This window comes from Felis catus, chromosome D2 (assembly GCF_018350175.1).
Source record: "Felis catus isolate Fca126 chromosome D2, F.catus_Fca126_mat1.0, whole genome shotgun sequence".
Classification (NCBI taxonomy): Eukaryota; Metazoa; Chordata; class Mammalia; order Carnivora; family Felidae; genus Felis; species Felis catus.
In genome coordinates this window covers 34385236-34400521 of record NC_058378.1, presented here as the reverse complement: position 1 = coordinate 34400521, position 15286 = coordinate 34385236, and the positions used below count along the sequence as shown (strand labels likewise).

The 15286-nt window shown below is 52.6% G+C and overlaps 1 protein-coding gene across 22 annotated transcripts in view; it reads left to right on the top strand.

Moving 5' to 3' along the window:
* The first annotated feature begins 323 nt into the window (after nucleotides 1-323).
* The window catches only part of CAMK2G (calcium/calmodulin dependent protein kinase II gamma), a 55953-nt gene continuing 40990 nt past the window's right edge, over nucleotides 324-15286 (top strand). For 19 of the 22 annotated variants that reach the window (XM_023240587.2, XM_023240580.2, XM_045040991.1 and 16 more), the window contains exons 1-3: nucleotides 324-455; nucleotides 1791-1885; nucleotides 13367-13426. In XM_023240587.2, coding sequence (XP_023096355.1) covers nucleotides 391-455; nucleotides 1791-1885; nucleotides 13367-13426 — 220 coding nt within the window. In that variant the 5' untranslated portion in view covers nucleotides 324-390. The remainder of the gene's footprint in view (nucleotides 456-1790; nucleotides 1886-13366; nucleotides 13427-15286) is intronic. The other 3 variants (XM_045040990.1, XM_045040989.1, XM_045040988.1) reach the window with 1 other exon arrangement.

Genomic DNA, 15286 nt, shown 5'->3' with positions numbered 1-15286 from the left:
GCAGGGTCTGCCCTGGGACAAACCCACAGGTCGCGAGGCTTTCGGCTCCCTCGGGGTGGCCCCGGGCTGGGACCCCCCGCTCCTCTCCGCTCCCCTCTGCTCCCCTGAGCGCGCGGCCAGACCCGGGCGGCTCCCGGGGCGGGGCGGAGCCGGCGACAGAAGGCCCCTCCCCGGAGGCGGTCCGGGGGCCGGGCGGGGGGCCGGCGGGACTGGGGGCGGGGCAGGCGGGCGGGCGCGGGGGTGTCCCTCCCTCCCTCGCTCTCCCCGGTAAAGTCTCGCGGTGCTGCCGGGCTCAGCCCCGTCTCCTCCTCTTGCTCCCTCAGCCGGGCGGCGGTGACTGTGCACCGACGTCGGCGCGGGCTGCACCGCCGCGTCCGCCCGCCCGCCAGCATGGCCACCACAGCCACCTGCACCCGCTTCACCGACGACTACCAGCTCTTCGAGGAGCTCGGCAAGTACGGCCCTCACTCCGCCCGCCGCGGCCCCCCACCCTGTCCCCGCCGCCCGGGCGCTATGCGGCTCCTCGCCCCGCCCCCCGGCCCTGCACCGGCCGCTGCAGCGCCCCCTCGGCCCGCCCCACCCCCAGCCTTTCCCGCCTGCCGCCTCCGGGGCCCCCTCGTCCCCAGCTCTCTGCCCCGCAGCCCCCTCCGCGCCCTGCAGCAGCTGCCCAGGCTGCTGCACACCGCGCTGTCGCGGGGACTGCAGCCCCCGGACCGCTCCTCGGAGCCCTCCAGCCCCGCCCCTCCCTCATCCATCAGGCGCCCCCCATTCTGACCCCGCCTGCTCGCCGCGCCCCCTCCTCACCCTACTCAGGAGCTCACTCAGCACCCTGTCTCAGGTCCCACGCGCCTGGCACTCAGGACCCTCCCTGGCCCTGCGGCTCCAACCCCGCTGCGGTGCCTGAGTGTGGGGGGGGATGTTTGGTGCCCGGCCCCGCCCCCCGCTAGTGATGCTTCCAGGATCCCAGCCCCGCTTCTGGGCAGTGCTGCAGCACCCCCTTATCCCCTCCCCCTATCCCTGCAGTGGTCCCGGGAGCCGCGCGCCGCAGCCGCAGCATCCCCCTCCCCTCTGCACTGAGCTGGCCGCTGCAGCAGCCCCGGCCCCCCCCCACCCCCACCCGCGGCGCCGAGCCCGGCCACTGCAGCCCCCGCCCTGCCCGCCCCCCTAGACGTTTCCAGAGCTAGAGAGTGCGAGCTCCCATTTGGGGGGAAAGTAGTGGAAAATATCATAGGGTTGGGGAGCTATTGATGTCTGAGATCCTCTCTTTCCGTGCTGTCAGTTGAGCCGGGTGCAGTGGGATGAAGCCAGTTGTGGGGGCTCACTTTCCTCATCTTCCCCTATGATTGAGGGAGATTTCCCTCTCCGGATTATACCTTCTGTCTAATCTTCCCTTCCCCTACCCTCAACTATTCCCGCTGAGGGAAGGGCAGGGTCTCTGTCCCTTCTCCTGGTTCTCCTGGTTGGGACTGCAGAGCTGTCTGTGAGATGCAGCAGGTGTGTGTTTTAAGCATTGCCCACCAGCTCCTGATGTACAGCCTGAGGTTGGGGTGTTGCTTTGTCCAGTGACTAGATGTGGGAGTGGGATGTGGTGGTCCTCCATCACATCTGTTCAGTGTCATGCAGTGGCTTCATCCTTCTGCCCCACGTTGGATGGCGATGGTCACTATGCTGGTGTGTGTGATTTTGACTAAAGGGATGGTAATGCGATCATCGCTGTTCTCAGACCCAAAGCGTGTCTGTGTCACTCTGCTCTGCTCCGTGTCCCAGTTCTTTCCCCCTTCTCCCTCCAGGGGTGCTTTCTCTGTGGTCCGCAGGTGTGTGAAGAAAACCTCCACGCAAGAGTATGCAGCAAAAATCATCAATACCAAGAAGTTATCTGCCCGGGGTGAGTGTTCCCCCATCTTGGCCTCTCATTAGACTGCCTCGAAGGGCTATAGCCTCTGAAGATGTTCCAGGAATTAGGAGTTGTGCATTTTAGCCCCTGCAGAAGAATTGAGATTTCAGGGTTGGTTGACTTGGAAGCCAGGCAAGGAGTTGCATGGGGAACCAGAAGTGCTCAGGTAGAAAAGAATGAGAAAGATGTAAGACATGGAGATAGCTATGAGAAGGAATGGTCCCTGAAGGCTCAAGGGAGTTTGGTTTTTAAGGGAAGAGGAGATGTGGGGAGCGGTGGTAGCATGGAATGGCGAGCTCTAAATTTGGAGTCTCTGTGTTGGGGGTAGTGGTAGCCACCCCAGGCCTGTCCTATTCCCTGTGCCCCAGTGGTGACTTAGGATGGAAATGCAGTAAGTGAACAGCTCTGACAAATCCAGCCTCCCCCTGCCCACCAGGCGGCAGAACAGACTCCCAAGGGAAGGGAATCTGTAAACATCAGGGGAGGCTGCTACTGGCGAGGGCTTCTCGGGAACAAATCCTGCCAGATGAACTTGATTGCTTTTTTGATCAAATTACAAAGTTGGTGGTGCAGCAGCAGATGCAGCCTGTCCTGGGGAGAGGGTGATGCCTCATGGTCTGGAAATCTCAATTGCCTGGCCCGGGTGGGAGCAGCATTGCGTCCAGATCTGAGGATTGTGAAGGCCCAGGCCTTGGGGCCTGCTTTGTGAGATCCTCCCAAGTACCTGAGGCCAGGAGGGTGAGGCCCTGTCTTTCACACCTCGAACCTACACTCCCTGAACCTTGTATTGGGTGCTTGCCAAACTCACCTCATCTGATAGGTATAGACCCAGCAATGTGTGAAGTGCTATGTGAACAGGTCTAGTGAGTACAGAGGTAATGTGGATGGATCGTCATCGAGGGCGACAAAGGTTATTAGACTCAGAGAAAGGAATTAGTATGGGGCAATGGGATGCCACAAATATATTAGGAGCCAGGACAAACACCCTGGGGAAGGTGAAGACTGTGGTTAATAGTGACCCAGGCGTCTCTGGGGTAAGAGATACAGTAAATGTCCCTCAGCATCAGAGAAGCTGTTAAATTCCACAGAGATGACAGTGGGCTTCTGTTATGTGTACAGTTGTTCTGGGACCTGTTTACCAAGGCTGTGTCTGCCTCCTGGCTGGGAGGGCTTCTCTTTATCCCCCAAAACAGAGCTTGTCTTACTGTCTCCTTCCCAGCTTCCACTTCTTGCCATTCCTCTAATTGGCTATGAAGTTGACTTATTTGTTTGTTTTCTTTCTCTCTGGGTACCTTGAGTCGGAGGCGATGGTTGCCATAGAGATATGTGGGCAGTCAGATGCCCTCCTCCCTTGGGGTAGGGGATGACACAGTGGGCTGGGCTCTTTGGCAGACATCCTCTGGCCAAGGGTGCAGGGTGCAGGCAGAGACGACAGTTCTAGAGTGGATACCTCCCTGTGCCCACGCAGCATAGCTCTGGTGCATCAGAAATGGGGCTGGTGTCTGGTGTCTCCAGTTAGTGATGCAATGCTTAGCGTTCCTCATCTCACCAGTGTCCTCCGACCCAGGGGTAAGGGAGGGAGGGACTCTAGGAACCAAACTCTAGGATGTGAAGATAGCTGTTGTGGTGACTTTGTGGAGCTGCCTGCCTTTGGTTGTCATTTCCTTCTCCTTTCCTACCCACCTGAACTTTCCTGACCTGTGTCATCATGTTCTATTCCCTTCCTCACCTCCTTTCAACCTTGTCTTGGTTTTCTGACTGACATCTTTCTTTCCCTGCCCAAACTGGATGAGGTTTGGTTTCTCTTTGATTTTTTTTTTTTTCCTCAAGAAAAGGATTCTTGTGTAAGATCATATGCTTCAGACATCAACTCCCCCTCTCTCGAGATGGTTATGCCAAGACTGGGGCTCTGTTGTATGGCTTGCGTGCCAGGTTAACTTAGGGACAGAGGCCTGGTCCTGGCTGATAGGCACAGGTGCCAACAAGACGGGTCAGGAATCTGTCGGTGCCAGTACCGTTTGGAGGTGGGAGAGTGGGAGGGTGTTGTCTTGGAGATGGAGGGACCAAGCTGGGGGCTGTGCTGTAGGTGTGGGCACAGGGGATGTGAGCTTGTGGAGAGTTGGGCCAGGGTGCCCACTAGGCTGGTGCCCATGGGGTTAGGGAGTGAAGGCCGTGGCTTCCCTGCAGCCTCTCAGTTTACGCTGTATATTTTATAAAGGTGCAGCAGCTGGGGCTGGGTTTCACTCGTCACTGTCTGTCTGTCTAGGGCTCCGCAGGTGTTGGATTTCTGTGTCTGGGAATGTGGTGGGCCCACTGGAGTCATCCATGAGGGTCCGAAGGGGCTTGCTCTGTTTGCTGAGTCTCTCTGCCTTTTCCTTTCTTGTTTGTGATTTTCTGTGCTGTAAGTCGAAAGGAAAGAAAAGGGTATCAAGCTGCTTCTCCTTGGCATCCATGGTGAAGTGTTCAGGAGGCATGGGGAGAGATCACCTGGTCTTATGGGGGATCTGATCTGGATGGGAATCCTTCTTTTGCTCTGTTGTTTCTTGTCATTGCGGCTTCAGAGGCCCATGTTCATAGCCGTGTTACAAGGTAGGGCGTGCGTGTGCCTGTGCATTGAGCACCGTCTTTGTCTGCTGGCCTGTCTACATAAAGTCACTGGAAGTCACATAACGTCACTCCCTTTGCTTGGAACAGTGATAGGTGTGGAGTTGGGGCTCTGAAGGGAGCCTGTGGTTCCAAGCTTAGCTCTCCACTAGGCTGAAGGAGGCATTTAAAATAGGCTTGGATGCAGGAGCTAGTGGGCCAGGTGATGGCAATGATAAGTCGTTATTTTAAGATTTAAGAGCACCCCCCAAGGAGCCTGAGCCCTTATGTCTTTTTTTATTTTTAAATCTTCATATTCCCTTCTTATCTTTATTCATATGCATATAGATTTTCACCTCGTGGAGCCTAACATTTTATATCCTGCTCTCTTGCTTACATCCAAAGCGTTTCCCCATATTGCTGTAGTTGAAGGGCAAATGGTCCTTTCTTCTTCCGTAGTTTAGGATTTATCCTTGGAACAGTTAGCATTATAAGAAATCTCTGTATTTGGACCATTTATCTGGATTCCAGTTGCTTTTACTACAGTGGATACTTGGCCTTACTAAGAGATGCTACCAGAAACAGTATTTTGAAATCTGTTACAGCACTTGCTATGTCTATTTATTTAGTCTGTATACCTCCTACCCCCGTGAAGAAATTTCTATTGAGGCTAAATGTAAGCAAGCTTTCCTCTTCCTGAGGACCTGTGAAGTGAGGGTAGGAACCATATCTATTTCTTCACTTCTGTGCAGGCAGGGCCCAACAAAGTGCCTGACACATACCTAGCCTATACATGTTGAATGAATGGATTCAAAGGACCACATAACCGGTCATGGTTGCTTCTTGGCTTTGGCTGTCAGGAAACTCGGAGCCAAGTTGTAGGAACCCTCGTACCTTGTGGCTGGCTTGGGTTCCCCCTTTGTGAATCCATGGAGCCAAGCTGTAAGCCTGACATGACTGTTGGAGAGGACACATGAAGTTATAGACCGTGCTTGGGGCATATATGGTAGATGGGCGATGTAGGAAGATAGTGTAGCTTATGATTCTTTCTTCCCTTCAGAAATGACCTTATAGGGCAATGCTGGGACTTCCTCTCAGCCACAATTTTCAATTTTAGTATGTGTAAGGATCACCTGAGTACTGGTTAAAAAATACAGATTCCTAGTCTCCATCCACAGAAGGTCTGGGGTTGGGTCCCAGAATCTAAATTTTACACAGGTGCCCTAGTGAATTTCATGCAGGTGGTCCCTCAGCCATGCTTTAAGAAATGCCATCTAAAATCAGTAACAGCATCAACAATCACTGTTGCCACATTCTCCGAGATTACCAGACAAACCTTGGCCCAGCCTTTTCTAGGTGGCATCTCTGCCTGTATGTGGCCATCTGTGCACATGGGCTTTTCTGTGATTAGGGGCCTCCTTCTGAGCCCCCAGATTGAGGTGTCAGTCTGTGTCCAAGCCTGTGGCAAGCTGAGTGGCTGAGATTGTGGCATGTTGGCCACCAGAAGGGCAAAGGCTGTCCCTTTCTGGGTCCAGCTGGCCCTGGGGACTGAAATAGGATCCCCCTGGGTGGTGCCAGCTGTAAGTCCCCACCCCCTTAGTGTTGGCCTGAGTAGCCCCCATGACATTTGTGTCCCCTGTGGTATCTCCAAATGAGACTTTCCTGTTAAGGATCTGGGTGAAGTGAGGGGAGGCAGAGAGGGGAGGGTGAAGCAGCAGTGCGGGAGGGGTAGAAGGAAGAGAGATCTATGCAGCACTGGAATGCCAGGACTCTGCGACTTGAGGAAGCATTTAAGGAGGTTGTATGCAGAACTGTGTTTTCCTCCTGAGGATAATAGGCCAGTCAGTTTCTGTTGACAGAGAGATGGGCATCCTGTATATAAGTGACTGAGCTCCACTGACTCGTCCCCCTAAGTGGATGAGAAAACAGCCTGGAGGTCCCTTCTCTGTGCCAAGGCTTATGCTGGGCCGGTTTTGTCATACAGTCACGCTGTGAGCTATGTGGCTTAGTTCATACAACACTGGCCTGTCACCCTGCCATCCTGTCCACCTTCCCAGAGTGACTTCGGGTGCTGGCCTCATGGGGTGGGGATGGAGGTTGGAAGGTGGCCCCATCCTTGATCTCTTCCTGCTGCTTGCCCTCGTCTCTTGTCAGAAGCTGTGTTCCAAGCTTCGAGGCTATGCTGAAACCCTAGAGGTGAGTGGCTGACCCCATTCTCTGGTGAGGCTACAGGCAGGGAAGGGGAGGCGTGGGTATGATGGGCTCCTGTCCCCATCTCTGTGCTCGCTCTCTGGACAGCCTTGGCAGGCCAACAAGGGCCTGATCCCATGGGTGCCAAAAGGGTGATGACAGGAAGAGATGGGCACTTTGCACCTCTTGAGTGCCTCTCAGCAGAGGCCTTTGTCATCTGCCCAGGGCCAAAAAGATCTGCCCCAGGGCCAGTGGGGAAACCAAGGCACAGAAGGTTGGTTTGTTTCTTTTGAGCTGTAGGTATGCCAGTGATTTTGCTAGTGCTCAGACCCCAGCATCCTCAAGCAGTGTGGTCTTCACTTGGCTCCTCCCTTTAAACCAGATTCTGGGCATTTTGTTCCTGTGATGAATGTTGATATATCATCCCCACACCTCCATCTAGGCCCAGAGCTCTAAGCCCAGTGGAGCAAATCCCTCCGTTCTGCTGGCTGAGGCCTCGCTCTCATCTGTACCCCCCCCCCTCTCTGGGTACAGACCCTTTGTGGTGGGGACATTTCCAGCCACTCCCCACCAACACCATCTCTGCTTCCTGGCTGGGTCCTATCAGCAGCGGCAACAGCTTCCCATCTGCTCCCCTCTTTTTTCCTCTCTCTCTTCCCCTCCCCCCCCCCCCCCCCCCCCCCCCCCCCCCCCCCGCTTGCTGCTGCCCTGGGAGGAGCTATTTTTAGGGGCTGCTTCCTGGGATGTTTTACTTGGGGCTGGTTACCATGAAGGAAATGTCACCAAAACAGTGGGCAAAGGCTGCAGGCACCCAGAGCCGTGCCGGGGGCACGGAGAACTCAGCGGCTGACCCTGTTCTGGCCCTGAGAGCATCCAGAGTGTCCAGAGGCAGAGCCCTGCCTTCTTGGACCTTGCTAGTGACCCCATGGGGATTTTCTCCACCCAAGCTGGTTTGGGAGACCTTTGCTATGGAACAACTTCTTGGTTCCTCTCTCCTTTCCCTCCTTAGTTAAAGCTTCTCTTATCTTACGACACAAAGGCCAAAGTAGGGCTTGGCTTTTTGTGTCACCTGGTTAAACCTGCTTGAGTTAGGACTGAAGAGAAAGGGAGAATACCAGATTAAGGGACAGAACCTTGGAGGTTCACATGAGCACATTTCAGGGCCTATCCCACTGTACTCATAGCCCTCAGCTGGTCCCGGGTGTGTGAGTGTGAAGGAATTGGAAGCCATGACCCCTGCTCTTACATGGTGGATGGACTTTGCTCTTAATTGGAGACTCTTTGCACCTTTAGAGTGAGATTCAAACAGGAAGGGATGTGGCATCACAGTGTCAGGATGAGATCAATGGGATTGTGACTTGGGATTCCCACTGGTCAGTGCCCAAGGCCAGGGACTGTTAATAAGCAGCTGGAAATGCGGATAATGACACCAGATCCCTCTGGTGCCCTTGTTTCTTCTTCTCCAGGTGATGCCCCAGAGGCCAGACGGAGGTCTCTGCTGCTTAGTAAGGAAGAGGAGGGCACTCAGGAGGGCAGCAAGAGGAGACATTCCACTTGAAGCATCTGAAATTGGGCTTTAGGAAACTGTAGGAATCTTCTCATGTTGGGTTCGTGTTGGGATCATAGGCACAGACCCTTGAAATACCCTTTGAAAAGTCAAGGATGTCATTGGGATTGGAACTTGGAGAGTGTCCTCATAGCCAGAGTAGAGCTCTGTGTCCTTTCCATGATAGAGGGTTGTGTATTTAGGTGGCAATAGGATCTTATGTGAAACTAGTGCCGGCGGGGTGCCTGGTTGGCTCAGTCGGTTAAACGTCCCACTTTGGCTCAGGTCATGATCTCACACGGTTCGTGAGTTCGAGCCCCACATCAGGCCCTGTGCTGACAGCTCAGAGCCTGGAGCCTACTTTGGATTCTGTGTCTCCCTCTCTCTCTGCCCCTCCCCAGCTCACACTCTGTCTTTGCCTCTCTCAAAAATAAACAAACGTTAAAAAAAATCTTTTTTTAAATTAGTGCTGGCACTTGTGGTTATAGAGAGAAGTTGCTAAATCAGTCATATCCCTACAGGGCCATGGAGGATCAATGGCCAGCCTTCCCTGGCCCCTGATCCTGTGATGGAAGGAAAGTGCATTTGGAGTAGGCTTCTCTTTTGGGTTTAGGGGAGAGGTGGTTCTAGAACTCTGCCTCCCCTTTGCCGTATGCTGTCTCCTCACTGCTTCCTCTTTTCTGTCTCGCTGGGCACTGACCCTCTGGTCACTCCTTGCTGCTCTTCCTGTGATGGGTACTTGGCCTGGACCAGGTCTGGACATACTTGGGCAAAAGGCAGGAGAGGCAGAGCCTCCAGGGATGCCTGTTTCTTGGGCCTGGCTCTGTCTGGAGGGGCTGTTGGGGAAGGCCCAAGCAGATCCCTGGTAATAGCCACTTCTGCTTTCTGCTCCTGTTGCTACCTCTGCTATTGAGGGGGAGAACTTTGCAGAGAGATGTGGTTGGAGCTGGGCTGAAGGTCGGCAGGGGTGGGTCTCTCCATGGCAGCAGCACACAGGCAGGCAGGAAGTGGCCCTGTGCAAAAGCGGGAAGTGGCTGTTGTCAAACAGGAAGGGGGGGCTGGGCCACGTGAGGGGGCGGGGAATAGCCCGCTTGAAAGGTGGGTGGGAAGAGGGTCAGCCTTGGAAGGCCTAGGAACGGTGAGCTCCATGGTCAGTGGGAGGAGGGGTGTATCAAGGGAGAAGGCCACCTTTGTGACAAGAGCACCAGCTGGTGTGTTATCACCTTAGGATGCCCAGCCAGGCCCTTGACCTGCCACTGTGGACCAAGTCAGTTCACTGGCCTCACCTCTTTTGGGGTTGTGATACTGTGCGTTAGCCAGGACAGCCCTTGCAATTGGGAAAGATGCTCTACAAACCATATTTGTTCCTGAAATACCACAGCCTCTGCTAGGGTGGAGCTCTCTGCTTTTTACCCAGACGTAGACCAGTACTGGAGGGGACTACAGGCCAGGAGGTGTGTGGAGGAAAGAGACAGGAGACCATAGCAGAGAGGCCGGGGTACCGGCTGGCTGTGTATGGTGTGAGGAGGCAGAGAGAGAATGGTTGGCAAAAACCACATGGTTCATTGAGCAGAGCTTCTGCATGGCAGGACGCCACAGCCAACAAAGGTGAGGCTGAGGAAGAGGAGGGATCCTGCAGGCAGTGGCACTTTCTTAGGCTTTCCTCTCTCTGAGAAGCCCCTGTTGCTAACCTTTCACCTGCAGGCTGTAGACACAGGCGGGCCCCACCAAAACAGGAGGGAATACCTCGATGCCCAGGGGGGCTGCAACAGAGCTGAGTCAGAGGGCTCTGCTGGTGTGTTGTGGACTCTCTGGGTGCCCAAGCTGAGAGAGAATGGGTCCAACTCTCTCAGTGTCTCTGGTGATAGCCACGGCTGAGGTTCTCCATGTGCCAGGCACTGTGCCGAGCATTTACCTGATTACCTCATTTAATCTGCAGATATCACTGCCTCTGTTTTCTTTCTTTCTTTGTTTTAAGTTTATTCATTTACTGTTTTGAGAGAGAGAGTGTGAGCTGGGAAGGGGCAGAGAGAGAGGGAGAGAAAGAATCCCAAGCAGGCTCCACACTGGCAGTGTGTGGATGCAGAGCTGGAATTCACAAACCGCGAGATCATGACCTGAGCCGACATCTAGACTCCGACACTTAACTGTCTGAGCCACCCAGGCGCCCCTGACTTCCTCTGTTTTAGAAGTGAGGACACTCTTTCCCAAGGTATCTATCTGGCTCCTTTTATCACCTCCATTAGGTCCTAATCAAATGTCATTTCCTTGCTGAGGCTTTCCGTGATCATCCTATTTAGATATGTACTATTCCCCTTCCCTGCTTTATTTTTCTACATTGCACTTGCCAAGACATTTAATGTGCCATCTAGTTCTTATTGTCTGTCCCTCCCCCAACCCAGTGCCACTAGAATATCACCTCTATCAAGGCAGGGATTTTTGTCCTGTTTTGTTCACTGCTGTATCCACAGCATTTAGAACAGTGCATGTCACATAGAAGGCCTCAGTAAATATTTTTTGAATGCATGAATGAGGCTCAGATGAGTTTAATAGCTTACCTGATATAGCAGGGCTTGGACTCAACCCGGGGCTGTCTGGCTCCAGAACTGTTGTGTTCATGGATGGACTGCATGGTTAAGGATCAGAGCAAAGACGAAGGAGTAGCCTGGGGTTCAGAGAAGACATGGGGGACTCAGCTTCTTGGAGACAGGGCTGAATTAAGTGGCTAACAAGGACCCTCTGGATGCTGGGAAGCTCCTTCAAGGAGCTGGAAGGATGAATCTGTGTCTGTCCTCCTTCTGAGTCACTGGTAAAGCCAGAGCACCCTTATTTTTAGTGCTGTTGCTCTTGTGGGACTGGAACCATTAGCCAGTAAGAGACTTATGGGAGGAGATAAACATTAATCTTACAGGCCTTCCCCTTAGCAGCCACCTCCACATTGCAAGATGCTGTTCCTCTGCACCTGCCTGGGAAGCCATGCCCAAGGGTTGTGGGTTGGAGGGTGGTGAGGTAAGTGGTCAGAGAGAGGGAAGCTTTGGGGCTGGCTAGCTGGGTACTCCCATCCCAATTTCAGGGGCTGAGAGGAAGGTGGGGTAGCCCTGACATCCTTCCAGCCATATCTGGAAAAAGCAAGCCCCCTGCCAACTGGGCTGGGCTAGCACTACTTTCTCAACTAACTCTAGGGTCTGAAAGTCCCTGGGACTGATGGGTCCTAGGTGATGTGGGAGTGTGGGGTTACCTGTGGTTTTCTGGCTGCATCCCGGTTAGAGGTAATGCCAAACCTGAGGATAGGAAGGAGGGCCTGACCCAGATCTTTGGGCAGCTGGGATGGATTAGCCTGGGCAGCAGGAACTAATCTCTGCCTGTCCCCACCTCCTTTTTCCACAAAGCAGAGCTGTTGCTAGAGGGAAAGTTTAGGACAAAACTAGGGGTGATTGGTGAAACAACGATTAGGAATTCCTTTTAGTCTATAATCCCTGCGTTATCACAGACTACATTATCTTGGCAGGCCTGGGTCTGAATCCTAGTTCCTCCCTTTCCAGATGTGTGATCTCGGGCAAGTTATTTAACTTCTCTGGGCTTCAGTGTCATTTTCTGTGAAATGGTGACCGTCATAGCACCTACCTGGTAGGATGGTTGTGGGAGTCATGGCAAGCTCTACAGAGGCTCTTCGCTATTAAGGTAGAGGTAGGGTGGGGAGAAGCCCTTACCAAGGGAGGCAGGAACTGTTTGGCAGATGGAGATGTGAAGGTACCTGCCTGGGCCTGGAGACGTCGAGGTGAACTGAGCTATGCCCCCACAAAGCCTGGAGTTTTTACGGGTTGCTCTTACTTTTCTTTATCCTGTCATCATAGCATCATGCTGGAGAAAGGGCTCTAGGCTCAGACCACCTGCATCCGCTGCCTGCGACCTTGAGCAGGTTCCCTCAACTTTTTAAGCCTCAGTTTCCTCATTTCTTCACTTGTAATGTAATAGAGTTAATCAGATCCTTTACTTCATAGGGGTTTGGTGGGGGTGACATAAGATAATCTATGCCTCTGCCTGGCAAATAGTAAATCCTTAGTAAATAATGGTTGTTACTACTATTGATACTATTGATAAACCCTTATGAAGCCTCTGTTACGGAAGGAACTCTAGGAAGTTCCTAGATCTCAAAAAGATCCCACCCTTTAAACAGCTTGTGACCAAAAGATGGTGGACATAATGTATGATGTGAACATTATAAGAAGTGCAGTGGAAGGTAGGGGGATGGTCAGGGGGAGGAGAAGTCCCATCTACTGAGAGGAACAGGGGAGACTTTGTGTAGGAGGGAGCTGTCTGGCAGAATTCCAGCAGGTGGGGTGGAGAGGGCTTCTAGGCCACCTTGCTTTGCATAGTAGCATCCTCTCTTTCTACTTCCTGGAGCTCTGCCTTCCTATGGAAGGAATTGACCACTGTTGCTTGCTTGCATCTGAGATCTCCTAGATTCTGGTCATTTCACCAAAGCAGAGTAACCCCAGTGCCTGAGTGCGAAGAGGTGAGAGCTCATAGCAGTGTATGGCCAAGCAGATCCTGGGGAGAAGCAGGATTACCGTAATATGGGCCTCATAATAGTGCCAGCCTCATGGAGTTGTTACAAGAATCAGTTAAAAGCTGTTTCTGCCTGGTGTAGAAGTAAGCTCTCAAGAAATGTTAGCTATGATTATTTTATCAAATCATTATCATCTTCATCATCATCTTGGTTGTCAGCAGCATTATGTTTCAGGGATGCTATGAAGATTCAATTAGAGAATATATGTAAAACTCCTAGCACAGTGCCTGGTCATATAGTAGGTGTTCAATAAAACTTAGCTATTATTAGTATTTCTATCAAGAAAGAAATTCTGGACACCCTGGCCCAGTGAAATCCCTGCTATAGTGAAAAGGGTACCAGAGTTTTAGTTGAAGACCTGGATTCAAATCCCAACTCCACCTGTCACTAGCTTAAGGTGCTTTCCTAGAGCATTACTTCATTTGGAAAAAGTGGTCATAATACCTATCCCTGGGATTGCTGTGACTTGCTGCATTAATTCAGCAAATTGTAAAAAGTGCATAGTTGGAAGAGTGTGAATAGCAAGGTGGCCACAAAGAGAATGGATGGTTGATGGTTTTTGTTTCCTCTCTTCTGCTTTTAGATCACCAAAAACTAGAACGTGAGGCCCGGATATGCCGACTTTTGAAACATCCAAACATTGGTAAGTGCTTAGGGTATTATTGGGCATGTTGTAGAAGGCAGGGAGAACAGAGGTGCACTGCTTTTGTGTATGAAACCACTTCTGCCCCTGGGCCTTTGCCTGGTGTAATTTTTTTGTCCAAGTGGGATAGCAACTGTGTCTTGCTAAGAATTCTGGGGCGTTCTAGTTTAGAGACCTGAGGGTCTCCATCCCTGCAGTGTTATTTCAGGGCTAGGATGTGAGGATTGGAACAGGTTTTGGACTCCCTTTCTTCCCCTTCTCCTTCCGTCTTTGGGCTGAGGTCCAGGATCCTCAGCGTGTGAGGCACTGGGCTAGTAGCCTGCCAGCATCCCTCACCAGGGGCCTTCCACAGCCATCATAAAAGGGTCCGGATTTTGTTTCTGGACTTGAAAGAGTTTTGTTCCTGTTAACGGTGTCATGCACACTCTGGGGGTTTCCATGGTGCTCCCGTTTGTATTCCCCAGAGCCAGGAAAGCAAGCTGCCCACCCGCCTGGCTTCTCTGGAGAAGGGATGGCAGGGGCCACTCTCATGGGGAAGGAGAAAAAATTAAGAGGATTTCTCCCTGCTCCCACCCCAACTTGGGGGACAAGAGCACATTGTTGGTTGTTCTAAAGCCTGAGGAGGTTTGCCTGCCACAACCCACTCCAGCTCAGTTTTATATTGTTCAGCTGAAATAGCCTTTGCCAAAAGCGTTGGCCCTGATTTGGTGCTTCTTGCAGAGGGGACAGAAATTGGGCTGGCTGCAGCATCTGAGCAGAAACCCCAGTCTTGACTTGAGGCAGAGCAGGGAGCATCTCCTAGGTTTTCCCTGAAAGCCCTGAGTCATCACAAAGAACAACACGTGTTCCCTGCTCCTCAGGCATGGCCTAAATATCGGGGCTCCCACAGTGCCCCGGAGGCCTCCCCCTCTGCTCTGTTGGCGGCCGGGGCTGTGAGGTGACATGCCGAAGCTGGATGCTTCCTCCGGAGCTACCCAGCCTCTGGTTTCCCAGACCTCAGGCTGGAATGCTTAACGTGAGCCCTTACGTGGGAGAGCCGAGGTCGTACTCCGGCCCAAGGGGGAGAGGAGCAGCTCTGAGGTAACCAGAACTCCAACCATGCAGGGCTTTACAGATCGCAATCGGCAGCTTGGATTACACCTGAAGCAGATTGGCAGAGCCAGTGCTCGACTCTGCTGGTGCAGTGTGCTCCATCGAGCCAGCACCTCTCAGCTGAGGGGTCCTGGGCTTGGAACTACTGGAGCTCCCTGGGTGAGCTCTCAAATTAGACCCTCACCTGAAAACAGCACAGTTGGGACCAATGTATCACCTTGGGTAGGAGAGAAGAGACAATGAGAGGAATAACTAGACCAGCAATCGCAAATTCAGGCGTGTTTTGTTTAGCCAGCTCAGTGGTCTAAAAATATTTTATTATTTGCCAATATTTAAAAACGAGATTTCACATTTTGAAGAAAAAAAAAATTCTGTTTCCCAGTCTTTCGAATCAGACATTGTGGCTCTCCTGAGCCTCCATCTGCTCGGGCTGGGCAGCGGCTGTCCCTTGAGCCTGCTGGTCACCGTCGTTTGCCACTCTCTGGTACCTCATGTTTGCACTGATTGCCATAGGCTTTTGAGCTTGTGACCTCTAACCTAGAAGTTCCAGAACAGGAAGAAAAAGTGTGTTGGTAGCTAAAGCCATCCACAAACACAGAAGCATTTTGATGTTCCAGTCCCAGGTCTCAGGGTCTGAGGACAGCCACTTCCTTTCCTTATGCTACTTGTGACCAACTCATCGAGTAATGATGAACTGTTCTCATGTAGGGAGGAGAATATAGGGTGGGATAAATGAGGCAGGAGGCGGAACCACCTCCTGGTTGACCT